Source organism: Hyaena hyaena, unplaced genomic scaffold (assembly GCF_003009895.1).
Source record: "Hyaena hyaena isolate Hyena2069 unplaced genomic scaffold, ASM300989v1 scaffold_10, whole genome shotgun sequence".
Classification (NCBI taxonomy): Eukaryota; Metazoa; Chordata; class Mammalia; order Carnivora; family Hyaenidae; genus Hyaena; species Hyaena hyaena.
This window is the reverse complement of record NW_024080642.1, coordinates 6,047,523-6,064,662: the sequence shown is the minus strand read 5'-3', so window position 1 is coordinate 6,064,662 and position 17,140 is coordinate 6,047,523. Positions and strand designations below refer to the sequence as shown.

Here is a 17,140-nt window from a genome sequence, read left to right as displayed (position 1 = left end):
AAAGCAATTACCATGAAAGAAATCGCAGTGAGAGTCAATGATCTGCCTTGAAAATAGGTAACACATCCACATGGTTTTACAGGCAAGATCTACCAGATCTGACAACGATTAATATCCAGAATATATAGAGAATTCTTACAAAACAATAAGAAAGAAATAACTCAGAATACAAGGAAGTGGTTTTCAGAGGAAATGCAAATGGTCAATAATTAAATGAAAACTACTCTGAGTAGTTACCAGAGAAATGGAAATGAAAGGACCTGGGCATTATTTTCCATCCATCAGTTAAGGAGAAAGGAAAGCTGACTGTATAAAGCATTGTTGAAGCTATGGGGGAATGGAGACTGCTACTGTGCAGACGGTACTATAAATAAATAAAGTCTCTTTGGAGGCCAAATGGGAAGCCGTTTCTAAAATTTTAAATGCACATGACCCATGACCTCAAATCTATTCTAGGGAAGTATATGTGCAAAAAAGTGGTAGATTTTAAAAATTAGAAGCAACAATCTAGTGATATGAAAATGGTTAAGTAGTCTGTGGTATATTATACTATGGAATTCCAGGTATCTATCAATTAAAAAGAAATGAGGCAGGTCTGCACATATCAATGTGGAAAAATCCCTAAAATACACTGAGAGGTTAAAACCAAAAGGTAAGTTTCAGAGTAAGCATATGGTTTGAAACCATTTATTTAACATAAAACAAGGGGCGCCTGGGTGGCTCAGACATTTTACCTCTCAGAAAGCTGCCGGATCTGCGGAATTCCCATGTACTTGTGGAAGTGCTCCAGGACGTTCATCACGCCTTGAAGAAGGTTAGCGACTTCTCCGTACTGTCTTCGCCTGGTCATGGCTCTGCAAGGAAATGAGAAGTTGAGAACGTTAGAAAAACCCTCAGGACACTAGGTACAGATGCAGGACTGTCTACTCTGAGCTCCAAAATAGACATCAACTCGATCTGGTGACCATTACTCTTGAGCACTGAATATGTATGGTCCTGTGCACTGCTGGGAGGGGAAAAAATAAGACCTAGTCAAAATCCTCAAGGTGACACTGTTTAGTAAGAAAGACAGAGAGCCAACTCTCTGATACCAAGTAGGATACTTGGGATCTAACTAATATCTAGTAAGATAAACTGACATCTAACTAATACTAAGTAGGATAAACTGAGTTCTACACAGAAGTACAAGTTATGCGCTATGGGGGGTACAAAGGAATGTGGGAATGATGGAGCCTCATTGGGTGGGGGAGGGGGAATCTAGGAAGACCTTGGATTTCGGTTGGGTATTATGGGATTAGCAGGCTTTTAACAGAGACGAGGGATAATAAGAATGTTACTATCTGAGGATTACAGCACAGGGGCAAACCAAACACATCTTCCCAGCCTGCAACAAAGGCCTTTTATATGCATTTAACTCAAATCTGTGGTGTTTAAGCCAATGTTAAGCAACCCTGTCTCAGATAGGTCTACTTTCACTACAACTAATGTTAATGAAGCATAAATAAAAGGAGACTAATAAAATCAAGAGTTACACAAGGAAGGACAAACTGTTACTTATAAATTTTTTATTAGGGTGGAGCTTTTAAATTAAATGAGTAATTTATGACTTCCCTTAGGCATTAAAAAAAAAAGAGGCTTTTAAAAAGACAGGACCAAGCTCAAGCCAACATGTCATGTTGCTACCACTGCCTGGTCTGAGAGTCTGGTGGGAAACACAGCATCTGGGGCAACAGACGAGGAAACTGCTCCTCTAGGCTCCCACTGGCTGGCTCGTCTCTCTGATCACTGCTTGCGGGAGGACGGGCCAGGGTTGGCTGGAGCTGGCGCAATGCCGAGACACCAGGAAGGAGTCTGACCCTCTCCTCCCCCTAGCTTTGGATGCTGCATCTAAATTTCTGTGAAGATGCTCTTGGTTTATACGTGAGCCTATACTGACATGGGGGCAGGGGGAATTCTCAGGCTGAGACAGACCACGGAAGTGAACTGGTCTGGCAGAACCTACTAGTAAAATGGGCCTTTGGATTGCTTCTTGTGGTAAATAGCCAGCTCTTTCTTTTAATAGGGTTTCTAACATCCTCACGCTTCATTCCCTAGAGCTCCTTTAAAAACCACACAGGATGCTACAGTCTTTGAAAAAGACTTTGAAAAAAGTGGGTTGGGGAATGTCTGGGCAGCTCAGTCAGTTGGGCGTCTGAGTGTTGATTTCAGCGCAGGTCATTATCTCACGGTTCATGAATTCAAGCTCAGTGTCGGGCTCTGTGCTGACAGTGTGGTGTCGGCTTGGGATTCTCTCTCTCTCTCTCTCTCTCTCCCCCCCCCCTCAGCCCCTCCCCAACTTAAGTGTGTACTCTCTCCCTCTCAAAAATAAATAAATCTTAAAGAAAAAGAAAAGGTGGGTTGGAGAAAAAAGGGGGAACGAATGATAAATCAAAGCTCTGTCTCTATACCGAACACCCAACGGCAGTGCGACTCAGCCCAACACAAGTAGGAAAACTTGGGAAGGCCAAGGCTGTAGGGAGCCATCACGGTCCTGAACAACCTTGCTAGCCTTAATGGTAGAGATTTGCCACATTTAAACGGCTCACATTTTTGGAGTCATGCTCCACGTGCTGTCTGGGTCCCTTTCACACTCCCTTGCACCTCACTTCAAACCGTCAGGTGTTTGCTACGTTCTGAACACCAGAGGGCACAAAGCCAAAACAGTGATTAACATCTGAGACCCATCCGCAGAAAGTGGGGCAGAAGTACTTGGCTGAGAAGTTAAAAAAAAAACAAAAAAAAACCCTATGCTGCCATTTTCTTTACGTGGCACGTTCACTTGCGGTGGACCCCAAAGGGAGGGTTGACGCTGCTCACTCGAGGGAATCCACACCGCCCGCCAACATGTGCAGGTGGTTCAGCGTCGTGATGGAGGTGGTCAGGTGGCGTTTGGCATGATCTAGCTGCTTAATATCACGGGTGATTTCTTTAACCTAAATATTGAAAAACCACAGGAGGAAAAGGAAGAAGGTTAAGAAAGATGTAAATTCATTTGCAAGAAGCCCCACAAGAAAATAAGGCAAAGGAAGCAAGGAAAAAAAAACCTCAGGTCAAGCCTTGGAGAAAACACAGACGTTCTTATAATGTATCATCAAAATAACCTCCAATCAGCCCATCTGAATTTCAGTTGGCATTTCTTCAGAAGACTTTACCCAGGGGTACAAAATTCTCAACAGCGAGAACAAAATGAACTTTCTTTTTCACCCCAAGTGGAGTGATCCAAATAGCAATTTAGTATGGAGCATGTGGTCCAGGAGCCAAGTTCAGTACATCTCCTCCTCTTGAACAAAGTTTTTTTTTTTTTTTTTTAGAAAAGTATGCCTTCTGATGAGGGGCTATCAGGATTAATACAAAATGGACAGTATTAGTGGACTCTACTATTGAGATGGTCTTTATTCATGGAAGTAGACTTTACAGCCCGATCCCCAGCAAAGAAAGACTTGCTCTCAAATTTCAAGAAGATTAAAATATAACCTCCATAACGTATGCTTAATATGTACCATCACAGAGGAGACGTAAAGTCTTTGGGAATCAAGAACATAATTAGGGGAGCAAAATGTGGACAATGTTGACCCAGCAGATCCAAGAGAAAGAAACTGTGTACCTGAGAATACAAGTGTGTTTTAGTCACCAGAAAGGCACACTCAGCAGTGAGCTGGGAACAATTCTCCAACTTTGCTAACATCTAGGTAGAATGTTCCACTAAGCTGCCTGGGTTCATGCTGACCAAGAAGCTTTCTGACGAACAATTTGGTTTCCCAAGTTCTTTGGTACCTGGAAGGAAGGGAGTGTCCTGGACACCAGACATAAGCCTTCCAGTCACTGGAAAGATCTATCTCCCATTAAAAGTGAAAAACTCTGGGGACGCATGGGTGGCTCAGTCAGTAGAGTATGCAACTCTTGATCTTGGGGTTTTGAGTTCAAGCCTTATGCTGGGTGTAGAGATTACTTTAAAAAAAAAATAAAATCTTCCAAAAAAATGTATATAGAACTACTGAACTGTATAGTTATAATGGTTAGGATGAGGCGTGCCTGGGTGGCTCCCTCGGTTGAGCGTCTGACTCTTGATCTCAGCTCAGTTCAAGATCTCGTGGTTTCTGAGATTGAGCCCCGAGTTGGGCTCTGCCTGGAGCCTGCTTGGAATTCTCTCTCTGTCCCTCTCTCTGCCCCTCCCCAGCTCACGTGCATGCACTCTTGCTCTCTTTCTCAAAATAAATAAACTTTACAAAAAGTTAAAAACTTGGCAGTGAGTTATGTTCACTTGATCTGGTTTTTCAGAGTTTGATCCCCCTGGGGAACTCATAAAGTGAGGATTATAACCCTTCCGGCTTAGCTGCATACCCGCAAACCTGCCGAGCTGACCTGGATCTTCGCAGGAAAAGTCCTTTCACGGGGACTTCCTCAGCACAGCTGCTCTCTCTGTCTCTCTCAGGCTACCAGTATCTCTATCTCTAGTGTCCAGGGGGAAACAACAGGTTAAGAACCTGTTACCACCTGTGCAGGAATAACTGAGTTGGGGAAGGAGGGTCAGGAGGGGCACAGTGCACTAGATACAGGAATTTGGCCCCAGAATCTGACAACCCGCATCCAACACTGAAATCATTACCCTCTTTCCTATAGAAAAATCCTGGCACCGCTTTTGAGGTTCCTTAACTCTGCAGCTACCATCAGGGGTCTTTAACTACTGTATCAGAAGTCACAGTCGTCTATGACACTTGTCATTCCTGCATCAGTCAGTCTTTAAATCCTGAGAACTGGTTCAGTGTCTCATCATAAACACTGTCTTTTCTACTCCTCCTTCAGCGGCCCCTTGCTCTGCACGAGAGGTGACTGGTCTCTCTATTCCATGTACCTCCTGTCTCTCTCCATCACATATGGGGGAGACACCACCCTTAAAGGCAGCTCGAGCAAGGGATGCTCAGGTCACAGTCACAGGGAGCGCTACACAAAGAGAACACCTGTGGTGAATGTACCTTAACTGTTACCCAGGGGCAGCCCAAACAGGACGGACCATGATGTGGCAGGCTTTGGAGTGAGGCAGCTCCAGGGTTCAATCTCCGCTCGTCTAGTGTCCTAGAGAAGCTAGTTAGCCTTGCTGAGTCTCAGTTTCATCGATAAGATGGGTAATCATACAAATAATAATGGTAATAAAACCTAGTTCATAAAGCTGCTGTGAGGGCTGAATTCGATCACTGGCACAAAGGGACATCTATGGCATGGTGCTCGGAACACTGATGGAGCTCAGCAAATACCCGTTCTCTCTTCAGTCCTACCTCTTCTTCCCTTTAGCAAAGCGCAATCCAGGAAAGCAAACTGTTTTAAAATAAAACATCTACTAACTGTCAAGCTTCAATGGCCCACAAATGGTGCTGGGGGTAGCATATCCTGAGGAAAAGAGCCACAAATCCAAATCCCTCCCTGATGACATACAGCCCCCCCAAAGACTACTTAATTCTCTGACAAAGCACAAATATTATTTTCTTCCCCCTCTGAAAAGAGATCTCCTCCTTCATCGCCTAGTTCAGTAGTTAAGGTCAGTAACACAGGCTGCCTGGGAGGAGGAAGAGGAAGACCTAACGATAAGGACAGCAACAACTGGTGCTCACTCTGGGCCTGTGTGTGACACCTCATCTCAGTTAGTCCCCACAGTTCTATGATGCACCCAAGGCTGCTATCTCCATTTTACAGTGAGGAAACTGAGGTACAGAGGGGCTAAATAACACGGTTAGTAAGTAGAGGGGCTGGGTCTGAACCCAGGCAGTCCAGCTTCAGAGGTCTTCACTGCTCCATCAAACTGCCCACCCCCTCCTGCTCCATGTCCTTCCCTATCTTGCCAAATGGCCACCGAAGAGAGCTGGAGGAGGCACAGAGAACGGCATCAGGTCTGCTCCTGGAGTGAATTGCAATAGGACATAGGGAGGGAAGACTGTAAGGATTTGGGGGTTTTTATAACCCAAAGAAGTAGGGGGGCAGTGACATTGGGGATGGCTTCTATCGCAAGCCTCGTACTACACTCAGTGCTTTTTATACATTTAATTCTTCAACAAGCCTTTGAGGCAGGTGTTCCTGTTCTTACCTTACAGCTGAGGAGACCGGAGTTCAGAGACAACTGAGTGACATTACACTATGTGGCCAGAAGGCGAGTGCGGGAGCTGACACGCTACAGTGCCTCCTGTGGAGGAGGAGCGGCTGAGGCTCGGGCCTCCTGAGCACATCAGTGGAGGACACGATTTGTCAAGGGAGAGCTTTAGCAGACCTGTCAGCACGAACGGCTGCCGGGTCCGGCCCGCCTCCCAACGCCAGCCCCAGTTTCCATGCCATATCGTGTATCTTAACCGAGAAATACGTGATATAAACAAATGCTCGAGAAAGGAATCCAAAATGACTAGAACACTATTTCAGCGAGAGAGGAAGAAAACCCTTCCTATTTAAAAAATGGCTGTGAATGCAAGGCAGCGGGAACGGTGAGTCCCTGCACATCTAGCAGCTCCTCCTGAACTGATCTGGAACACGCACCGGGCCTGCTTTTGAGCCGTGCTGCTTTTGAGGGTGCTGCAGCTGGCAGCAGGTGGGAGAAAAAGCCCATTCATGAGCGTGACTGGACAAGAACCTAACTTCCTCTTTACTGCAAGAAAGTCAGGAAGAAACCTCAACTCACCATCTGCTCTGATTTTTCTGCTTTGTCTTTGATGTCTTTGATTTTGCCGAAGAGCTGCTGGATGGCCTTCTGGGCCTCTTCAAGTGCCTGGAATAAGAGAAATAAATGACACACAAGAGGCAACACAGATGGCACCCACAGTACTACGATCGAGTCTAGCTTCAGAAGAAACCTACCAGAACGCGCTCTTGACTCACAGTTCTTATGCAGACAGTTTTACTGGACCCAAGTAAGAGACGGACCCTCGCATTTGGATACAGGCAGATACACAGCATTCTTGCCAACATGAATCATAAAGTTTTAAGTTAAAAACTATGTCCCTCCGTCTCAGTGATGACTCCATGTTACTGATGACAACACAGGAAGCAGGCAACACATCTGTGTGTGCCGCCATGTGTGTGTGCGTGCACGTGTGCAGAGTCACCTTCGCAGCCTGTAGAGGCAGAGGTGGCTCTAAGCCGGGAGGAGCTCTGGACTTCGGCAGTTCCACGAGACTGCACCTTCAACAAAATCAGCTGCACTTGGGGACTTTGGAACTGTGGTAAACCTTTAAATTGTTTATTTATTTATTTTGAGAGAGAGAGAGACAGAGAGAGAGATAGAGAGAGAGAGTCCAAGTGAGGTAGGGGCAGAGAGAGGAGGAGAGAGAATTCCAAGCAGGTTCTGCAATTTGACACAGCGGAGAGCCTGATGCGGGGCTCGAACCCACAAACTGTGAGATGGTGACCTGAGCTGAAGTCGAGAACTGATTCTTAACCATCTGAGCCACCCTGGCGCCCCATGAGCCAAACCTTTCTACTAAAGAACCTACAGGATGGATGCCACATGTTCCAAGTACGATAAGCCAGAGCCACTCCTGGGAGGGGGGGAAGCAACATTCGGGAGCTGTCAGGGCGCTAAAAGCAAACATGGAGAACACATGTACTTAGAAAAGAGGCAGCAGCCAGGAGAAGAGCTCGCACTCCGTTACATCAAACACTTTATTTATTTTGGATTTAAGAGGGGCCTGTCCCAACCGGGCCTCACAAGCCCTTTATGAATGTGATGAAAAGACCAATGTCACCCTAGAGCTGTGTTTCCTCTTGGCCTGCACAGGGAAAGAGCAGGCTTCCCGAAAGGGCCCTCCAGAGGCAGGAAGAAAGCAGAGCCAAGAGGAAGGGAGAACGACAAAAGCCCTGACAGAACCATCTGGACCTCTGCTCTCGGCTGTACCCAATGAGAAAGCTACCTCGAGACCACGAATAAATACGTTTTCTTTTGTACTTAGAAAACATCCCCCAAAAGAAACGAGCTGGTTTCCTCTGCTGGAAATTCCTTCCTCGGTGGAGGCAGGGATCGTATCTTCCTATCCTCTGTGGGTGGGTTTCCCAGGCTGTCCCCTTCTTCGGCATCGGGAATCCTTTCTTCTTCTGGAGCTCCCCGCCCGTGTGTGGCACAGTCCCGAGCAGGAGTCTCACACGTGGGGACAAGCACGCGGAGCCGTTGCACGTACTGCGTTACAGCTCCTAAAATGCCCGTCAAGAGGGTCCTCCGGGAAGCTGCGGCTTTGGCCCACGGTCGCCAAGTCTGAGGGGACAGTGTTCAGGCAGCCACATGTGCCTCCTGGGGCGGGCCAGGTCAGACTGTGTTTGCTCTGCGGGATCTCTTCACTTGTATCCATGGAGGTTTGTAGGCGAAGAAGCTCAGGCGGAGTTTCTGCCACCTGGACACAGGCTTTGAATTGTCAGAAAGTCTGGGCTTAGAACAACAGTTGGCAGTGCTTTCAGGGCCCCAAATTCCTAACGTGGGAAATGTCACCTAAAATGCAGGCCACAGTCAAGAGTGGGGAACGGACGTGGGTCACGCCGAGCAGCTCCTCTCAGTCCCTTGCTGCCCCAAAGGATGTCTCACTCAGCAGTGTCTCTGCTCAGTCTCCTGCCAGCCTAGGATCCTGCACCCCGAGACAGCTGCGCGGCGTGAGAATGCCCTAACCCGGTGTGTGGTTTGAGGCCCGCCTCCACTGTCACACTGTGTGCAACCTCTGTGGGCATCTGTTTCCTTGTCTGCAGAGCGGTGATGACGACACCTACCTCCATGGTTGTTGGGAAGATTCAATGACATAACAGGTGTAAGACACTGCACGAATATTAGGGTTGTTTCCAGGGCTTAGGACCACCTAAGCCAATGCACGTGTGCGAATACGCACAGATATAGAGACATATGCACATATGTTCCCCTCTAACCACACCCGCCCCTCTCAGCACAGCCACTAGGCCTGCCCACTGTCTGACGCTTCCTAGCCTAAGCCGCTTCCTGAGTGAATCCATGTCCGCTTATTCCACCTCTCCAACCCCCAAGAATTTTCTTCCTCATTTCAAATATTCATCTCCTCAAAACCAGGATACAAGCAAGATTCTTTTGAGCACTACTTACTACCATTTCGCCCAACTTCAGATTTCATAAGATGAGGACAAACTAAAACCAAGCTCCAACAAAATGAAAATGATAAAAAGGAATAAAAAATCAAATGTCCATTTACAACCAAAGGAGTGAAATTTCAAACTAAAATATTCAATTCAGTGACTACAATGTGCAAATCTCTGTTGTCTCCCATGGACTAGTCCAAATGTCACTTCTTCCCCGTCCTTTCCCCTCACTTCCCCTTCCCTCTCAACACTCTCTCCACATGTAAACACACGTGCGGCACACAGTACCATCAATTCATCCATCAACTGGGTGCCTATGATCCTTTATGTATACTTAACCTTCATAACAATTTTTTTGTGGGTTTGTCTTTTGGTTGGGTCAAGACATCCTAGAAGGCCTGGACCAAATCTCATTCATTGTGACTTACTGACACCCAGGGCAGTGCCCAGGATAATACAGTAGGTGCTCAATACATGTTTATTGAGTTGAATTTTAAAATCAATCATGGTATATGCACACACACGTGTACACACACACACACACACTCCATCTTTGCTCTCAGCATAGTCAAGCAACCCATTAGCCACAGTAGTTATGGTTGTGCCAACACTTCAACTGCAGACCTTCTTTTTATTATATATATATATAGTTTATTTATTTTTGAGACAGAGCATGAGTGGAGGAGGGGTAGAGAGAGAGGGAGACACAGAATCTGAAACAGGCTCCAGGCTCTGAGCTGTTAGCATAGAACCTGACATGGGGCTCAAACCCATGAACCATGAGATCATGACCTGAGCCAAAGTCGGACGCTTAACTGATTGAGCCACCCAGGTGCTCCGCAGACCTTTTTTTTAAGAATTATAAACTGTAAACTTTAAATAAACTATATTTTAGATTATTTCAGTTTTTGGAAACACTAGATTACAATTTTTCCTACTGAAATAATTGCTAAATGGTTTTGTCTTTTGGCCATGTTACAGGAACCAGAACTGAGTTTAATATCTACTTTCTTCAATCAGCAAACAGTATACTGGAGATGCAGGGATAAAAAGTGTAATTCCTGCTCTCGAGGAGTTTATAATCTAGTAAGGCAAACAGACTAATAGCCAGTTAGAACACTGAGATATGATAAAGAGATGTACACAGGATGTTGTGGGAGCCCAGAGTCCATCGACAATAGTGGCTGTTTACTTGGTAGGAAGAAAGAGAGCGAAGGAACAGAGGCCCACAAATTCATCTTAAAGAAGATCACAACTTTACAAGCTACTATTTAGGCCAGAGTGTCTTAACGCAACATCACTTAAGAGTAGTGCGTACTTAAAAAATGGTATTTTTCAAACCCATGCTCCATCATGAACAAATTCTCATTTTCCAGCAACGCAGACCTTCACTGCCTTGTAACTGAGGACTAGCCGTATCTGAACTGTGACACTGAATTCCTGCGGCAGGTGTGGTCCCAACTACATCTGTCAGCACTTCATTAACTCACTCCTTCTACCATTCCACAAATATCTGTGCAATATCTTCCACATACCAGGTGGTCCTCTAAGCACTGGGAACCTACTGGTAGATGAGACACCCATGGTCCCTCTTCCTGTCCTCAAGGAACTTACTTTGAGAAGTGACAGGTCGGGGGAGATACTGGAAAAATGAAAGAAAAGAAAAGAAAGAATGAAAGAACGAAAGAAAGGGAGGGGGAAGGGAGGGAGGGAGGGAGGGAAGGAAGGAAGGAAGGAAGGAAAGAAAACTTCAGAGAGGGCAGATGTGATGCAGGAATTAAGCAGCAGGGTGGTCACAGGAGGTTTTCTGAGAAACAGCATACGAACTGGGACCTGCAGGATGCGAAAGAGTCAACCTTTTTAGATCTGGAGTAAGAGATGCCAAGTAGAGAGAACAGTAAATAAAAGATCCTGATGCAGAAAAAGACCTTGGTGTTTTGAAGGACCACAAAGTAAGGCAGTGGATGGCAGGGTAGTATCAGAGTGGGAAGTGCTGATAATTTGGAAAAGCAGGCAGGCGCTAGAGCCCCAAAGGCCTGGTAAAACCATGGGATTTTGTTCAAAGGGCAACGAGGAGCCACTGAAGGGTTTGTTTTTGTTTTTTTTTTTTAAATATTTTTATTTATTTCTAGGAGAGAGAGAGAGAGAGACAGCATGAGCAGGGGAGGGTCAGAGAGAGAGGGAGTCACAGACTCTGAAACAGGCTCCAGCCTCTGAGCTGGCAGTCAGCACAGAGCCCGACGTGGGGCTCGAGCCCACGAACCACGAGATCATGACCTAAGCGGAAGTCGGATGCTTAACCGGCTAAGCCACCCAGGCGCCCCCACTGAAGGGTTTTAAACAAGGGACAGACAAATGGCTCACATATGTAAAAGACCGCCCTGGCTGCTATATGGGGGGTGGGGGGGATGGTAGCGGCCGTCCAGAGGCAGGAACTGAAGGAAAAGACTGCTGGGAAGGGCTGCTGGGCTCTAGGTGAGAAACGGCTCAGGTCTAGAGCAGGTGGGCAGCGGTGACGGGAAGAGGTGGAGGGACTGGGATTTATAGAAGATATGACCTGCGGGCCTCGCTGATGGACTGGATGTGAATAATGAGAGAAAGGAAAGAATCAAGGATTAGTCGTTGGTCTTGGTTTAGTGAATCTGTCCCTTAATTAAGGAGGGAAGACAGGAAAAGGAAGAGGTTTGGCAGGCAGCTCAGGCACATGGTGGTGGGATCAGAAATCCAGAGTTCCATTTCAGTATGTTAGAGGTGCACAGCCCACTGGATGTCCAGTGGGGACATCAAGCTGGACATCTGCGTCTGGAGCTCAAAAGACAGGTGCAGCCTAGAGACTTAAACTTGGAAGTTGTTGGTTTATAGGTGATGGTTAAGTCTGTAGAGATAGAACTCACCCAGGAAGAGAGGAAAGACAGCAAAGAGAAGAGAAAATGGCCCAGGCTGAGCCCTTGGGTACGCCAATGGCCAGAAGTTTAGAAGAAAAGAAAAAGGAAGAAAAGGATGTGGCTTCTCTGTTATACCAGTGACATGAGAGAAAACGAGGGACTGTGGTGTCACAGAAGCCAAACAAGTGTTGGGAGGAGGAGGAAAAGGCAGACTGTGCCTCCTTTTGTTGAACTTTTATGTAAATTAGGATAGAGAAGTGCCACTGAATTTGACAACAGGGAAGTTGCTGATGACCTTGACAAGAGGAGTTTCAGTGGAGTTGCAGGGACAGAGGTGGACAGTGATGACGTGAGGAAGTGTGTCCCCAGTTTTTATAAATAGTGTTTGGAACACACCAGTCCCATTCATCATATATATATCATATCTGTATCATATCATATCATATCTCATATCATATCATACATATCATATCGTATCTGGCTACCTTCACCACACAACAGAAGAGACGAGGAGTTGTAATAGACCACATGGCAGGTAAGTCTGAGAAGACAAGAAAAATGGGGCAATAGATAGAGGGAAGGGAGGAAGATTTGAAGATGAGAGGTGCTTGCACGGGTCTAGTGTGGGAATGATTCAACAGAAGAGGAGAAACTGATTTGAGAGGGGGGAGGGCAGTAGTGGGACAATTACAGAAGAGACCGGCCTTTTATAATGTTCTTGGATTGTTTAGTGTATAAGTGTTAGTTCTCAAACAAGGCTCGAAGTGTCCTCCAGAGTATAGACCAATGACAAGCATGGTGTCTAATATCCCCCATAGTTCAGGCAACCACCCGTTCTGGATGCCAGAAGGGCAGGCCCAGTCTATGGTGACTGTCTCAGTATAATAATGAGCAGCTCAGTCTGAAAAGTGACTCTGCTGACTGATCGTACGGTCACATCACCTACAGCATCTAACCAGAACTAGGGCACAGGTGGAACTTGACAGACGCTTGATTCCAACTATCGCGGGGCACTCGTCAGAAGGGTGGCAGTGCCGGGACCACTGCTCCGAGTGGGGTGCGCTGGCTGACACCCTCCTCTCCCCAACCGCGGGCACATCTCCCGGCAGTGGTTCAAAAACACAGCATCGTGCTTCCTGTAACTGTTATCTGTTTGGCTAATAAGGAGTCTCATGCCCAGGAGACTGCAGGGGCCAGTACATTCTAAACCCTTCGGAGCCTTCTAAAGAATGTCAGGTCATGGTTCAAAAAAGCACTGCCTGAAAGGTACCTGCCCCCCAGAAAGGACTGACAGTTTAGGGCACAGCCCGCACAGAATTCTGATATTGGTGGTCATGCCATACCTAGCGGTGCTCTCACAGGATCAGAAGCACCATCTTCCAGCCAAATATGCTAAGACACAGACGTTCAGCTAAGAAAGGCAAAAAGGACCAAGAGCTATACTCAGATGGAGGATTTGAACAGGCGTGCACGACCCCTTCTCAGAGAAAGAGCCTCATCGGAAGTTCTCACTTATTCTCAATCTGGCATCCTACCAGAGCAGTCTCTGCTGAAGGCACCACGTTTTTCTTCCAGCAAACAAATAAGACTCACACAATCTTATATTTCAGAGTCTGAAAGAAGATAAACTGTTTGCCAGATTTTTTTCCCCCAGGCTGGAATACTTCGGCTCACTATAACAATGTACTAACGTCGAGGAAATTTAATACGATTCATTTTCCAGAGTCAACAGGATTCTTCTGAAGCCTCATTCCATTAAGCAAGTCCATTCTCAACACACACCCTACTGTTTGATATCTAATCTCCAGTAATCAATTACACAGGAAGAAGAGCGTTTTGTAATTTGGATGAATCATTAGGATTTTATTTCTAAGTAACAATGAAATATTTTTACTACCTGGCTGATGAGAAAATGTGCAGAGAGAGAGATTCTGGCACTGTCCCTAGACACTCTTTAAAACAAAATGTGGCTACTTTCCATTCCAAGCTATATGTAGATTAAAAACAGAACTAATCAACCTAACATGTCTGCTTTCAATCTACCCTTACCGGAATTTCTTTCTTTCTTTCTTTCTTTCTTTTTTTAAACATTTATTTATTGTTGAGAGACAGAGAGAGACAGAGCACGAGCAGGGGAGGGGCAGAGAGAAAGAGAAAGAATCCAAAGCAGGCGCCAGGCCCTGAGCTGTGAGCATAGAACCTGATCCGGGGCTTGAACCCACAAACCATGAGATCATGACCTGAGACGAACTCTGACACTTAACTTGATTGAGCCACCCGATTCCCCTTACCAGATTTCTTTATTTTTTTATTTTTGAGAGAGAGAGAGAGAGAGACAGAGAGAGACAGAGAGAGAGAGAGAGAGACGGTGTGAGCAGGGGAGGGTCAGAGAGAGAGGGAGACACAGAATCCGAAGCAGACTCCAGGCTCTGAGCTGGCTGTCAGCACAGAGCCCGACACAAGGCTCAAAGCCACCAACCGTGAGATCATGACCTGAGCCGAAGTTGGACGCTTAACCGACTGAGCCACCCAGGCGCCCCTCCCCTTAACAGATTTTTAAACTGAGACCGGGAGCATGGCCACAGCTTGCGTTTGAGGCTGTTACTAAGCAGCAGTTACTACAGCGGTCCTCTTTGGAAGCTCTAATTCTTCAATCAGGAGATGCAGAGCAAACCACCGGGCTAGCCGAGAAGATTGAGCAGAACCCATCAGGCTATCTCTGTGCACCATTAACCGTGCCCATTATTCTTTAATTTTCCTTGCCTCCTACCATAGACTCTGAACAGGCTACCAAGGCCACGCTGGGTCATGTGCATAGAAGATAAGCAGCATGGGACCTGGCACCACAGACTCCACTGCTTTTTTCTTTCATCTTTTAAATTTTTTGTTTAGAACTGTTGCTCGCCACCTGTATAGACAGAGGAGCGTTGAGCCAGTGGAAATGCCTTGAGAAATAAAAGTCCCTTTTGGTTCTTGGACGCATGTAATTTTACAGTTTGCTCTGTTATAGAATTATATTGCATTTATCCTGTGAGTCCACGGGCAGCCTTTAACAGATATGAAATGGAGATCCCATTTGCCACCACTATCAGAAGGAAGAAAAGGTTGCTCTTTTTCAGAAGAACTAGTAGGGCTTTATGTTCCTTGAAAAAATAAGGTGCTAATATTCAAGGTTCCTGGGAAGAAGGTTGTATTTTCCAACTACTCTATCATTTTTCTTTAAACATTTATTCATTTCTGAGAGAGAGAGAGAGAGAGAGACAGAGCATGAGCAGGGGAGGGGCAGAGAGAGAGCGACACAAAATCTGAAGCAGGCTCTAGGCGCTGAGTTGTCAGCACAGCGGGGCTCACCTCACAAACCATGAGATCATGACCTGAGCTGAAGTTGGACGCTTGACCGACTGAGGCACCCAGGTGCCCTACTCTGCTATCATTTCTGTTGTCCAACTCCACATTTGTCTGCTATTTCCTTTCCTACTGTTTGGAAAAGCAACACACTGTATTAGGAAAAAGCGAGAGTTTCTGAACCTGCCGACTGGGACTTGAGTGTTGCCCTTGCAGCTTACCACGTGATCTCTAACAAGCCACTTTACCTCCAGGAGGCTCAGGCTCTTCATTTCCAGAACAGGAGCTCCTACCTCAATGCCTCTGGCTAGGAAAGAATGCAGGGCTTATTAGTGGACACCTTTGAAGGTGTCCTTTGACCTTTATTGACCATTATTCTTTAATTTTCCTTGCCTCCTACCATAGACTCTGAACAGGCTACCAAGGCCACGCTGGGTCATGTGCATAGAAGATAAGCAGCATGGGACTTCAAAGTGACACCTTTGAAGGAACACCAGTTCCTTCCTCCTGGGAATCTCCCTCTCGTTGTGGTCTTTTAGAGTCAACTGTCTCAGAAGCAGGCCTGGTCCGAGCTGGGCCAGGTAGCTTTTCTGTGACTTTCCAGAACAAACTGGCAAAGAGACTTCCTCTCTGCCTGGAGGGAGCCCCAAGACGAGAAGCTGATTAGAGAGCAGTGAGGTTGCCCAGGAAGGGGAGGAGACTGGTCTCCAGGTGGGGACGATGGAGTCAACACGTGCAGAGAAACAGACACAGACAAATCTGGCGTGTTATTCCCATCCTGTGCCTCAACTGTTTGGTTTGACGAGGTCAGCTGCAAGACTGCTCTCCCACAGTCTGACTTCAACTTCTGCAAAACAAGACACAAGTGCCTTTCAAATAATCTCCCTTTCGGCCTAAGCCAGCTCGAATTGGGATTTTTGTCTTCTGCACTGGAGAGAACCCAGCCGGAGGACTCGGCTCATAAAGGGGCACATTAAAAGGCCACTATTAATATCATTCCCAGATCCCCTAGATGGGAGTACAATATTTCAAATGGGACTATCGCTTCAATAGCCAGAAGCCGTTGACCCATCCTTTAGAGTTTGTAAGTAAGCTGGTTAAGTTCAACACCTGCAGTCATATGCAGAATTAGGGAAACTGTTTCTCTGAGCCATGTTGAAAATGAGACATTCTCCAGGAAAAAAAATTTTCAATCTTTTGTTCACTCCTTCAATAAAAAGTAAGCCTGTTATATGTACTATGATGGATGCTGAGAAGAAAAGCTCACTAGATGGGGACACATCTTTAAAGACCTTGTAAGGAATACATGTAAGAAATAGAAATAACTGTAAGATAAGAGTGATACAAAGAGGTACGAATAAGGAACGGCAGAATCATTTGGAAAGGAAGGGGCATCCACTGAAGGTAGATAGCTTGGGATAATTAGTCTTTATTTATGGCATGTCCCTGGTTTTGACCCTGCTGGCCACTCTGGCATCATGAAGAGCTGTTGCTATGGAAACTGGGTGCCCTTGGCTGGAGGAGAGACGCTTTAGGAAGCCTCAGCAATAGTAACAATGCAGCCAAGCCCATTCCAAATAGTGGTGCTGAACAGCAGAGGCTTACGGGAACCTCGTGGCTCTGGATGGCTATGTGTGTACAGCTTCCCTGTACCCTGGAACACACCATGTACATTCTAGGTCTGGCAGTCATGGTCAAAGGCTGCATGGGCACCCATCGGATAAGAGAATCACTGGTGTTAGCACTGATTCCTTCACTGCTCATTCAAAAACCTTGAGTATGAAGGGGTTTTACTTATTTATTTATTT

At 46.2% G+C, this 17,140-nt stretch overlaps 1 protein-coding gene across 1 annotated transcript in view; it reads right to left on the bottom strand.

Annotated features, from left to right (window-relative positions):
• Window positions 1-17,140, bottom strand: part of VPS53 (VPS53 subunit of GARP complex) — a 135,037-nt gene that overhangs the window by 92,932 nt on the left and 24,965 nt on the right. The window contains exons 5-7 of the mRNA XM_039253311.1: window positions 6,698-6,784; window positions 2,857-2,972; window positions 735-854 (exon numbers count right to left, since the gene is read on the bottom strand). Coding sequence (XP_039109242.1) covers window positions 735-854; window positions 2,857-2,972; window positions 6,698-6,784 — 323 coding nt within the window. The remainder of the gene's footprint in view (window positions 1-734; window positions 855-2,856; window positions 2,973-6,697; window positions 6,785-17,140) is intronic.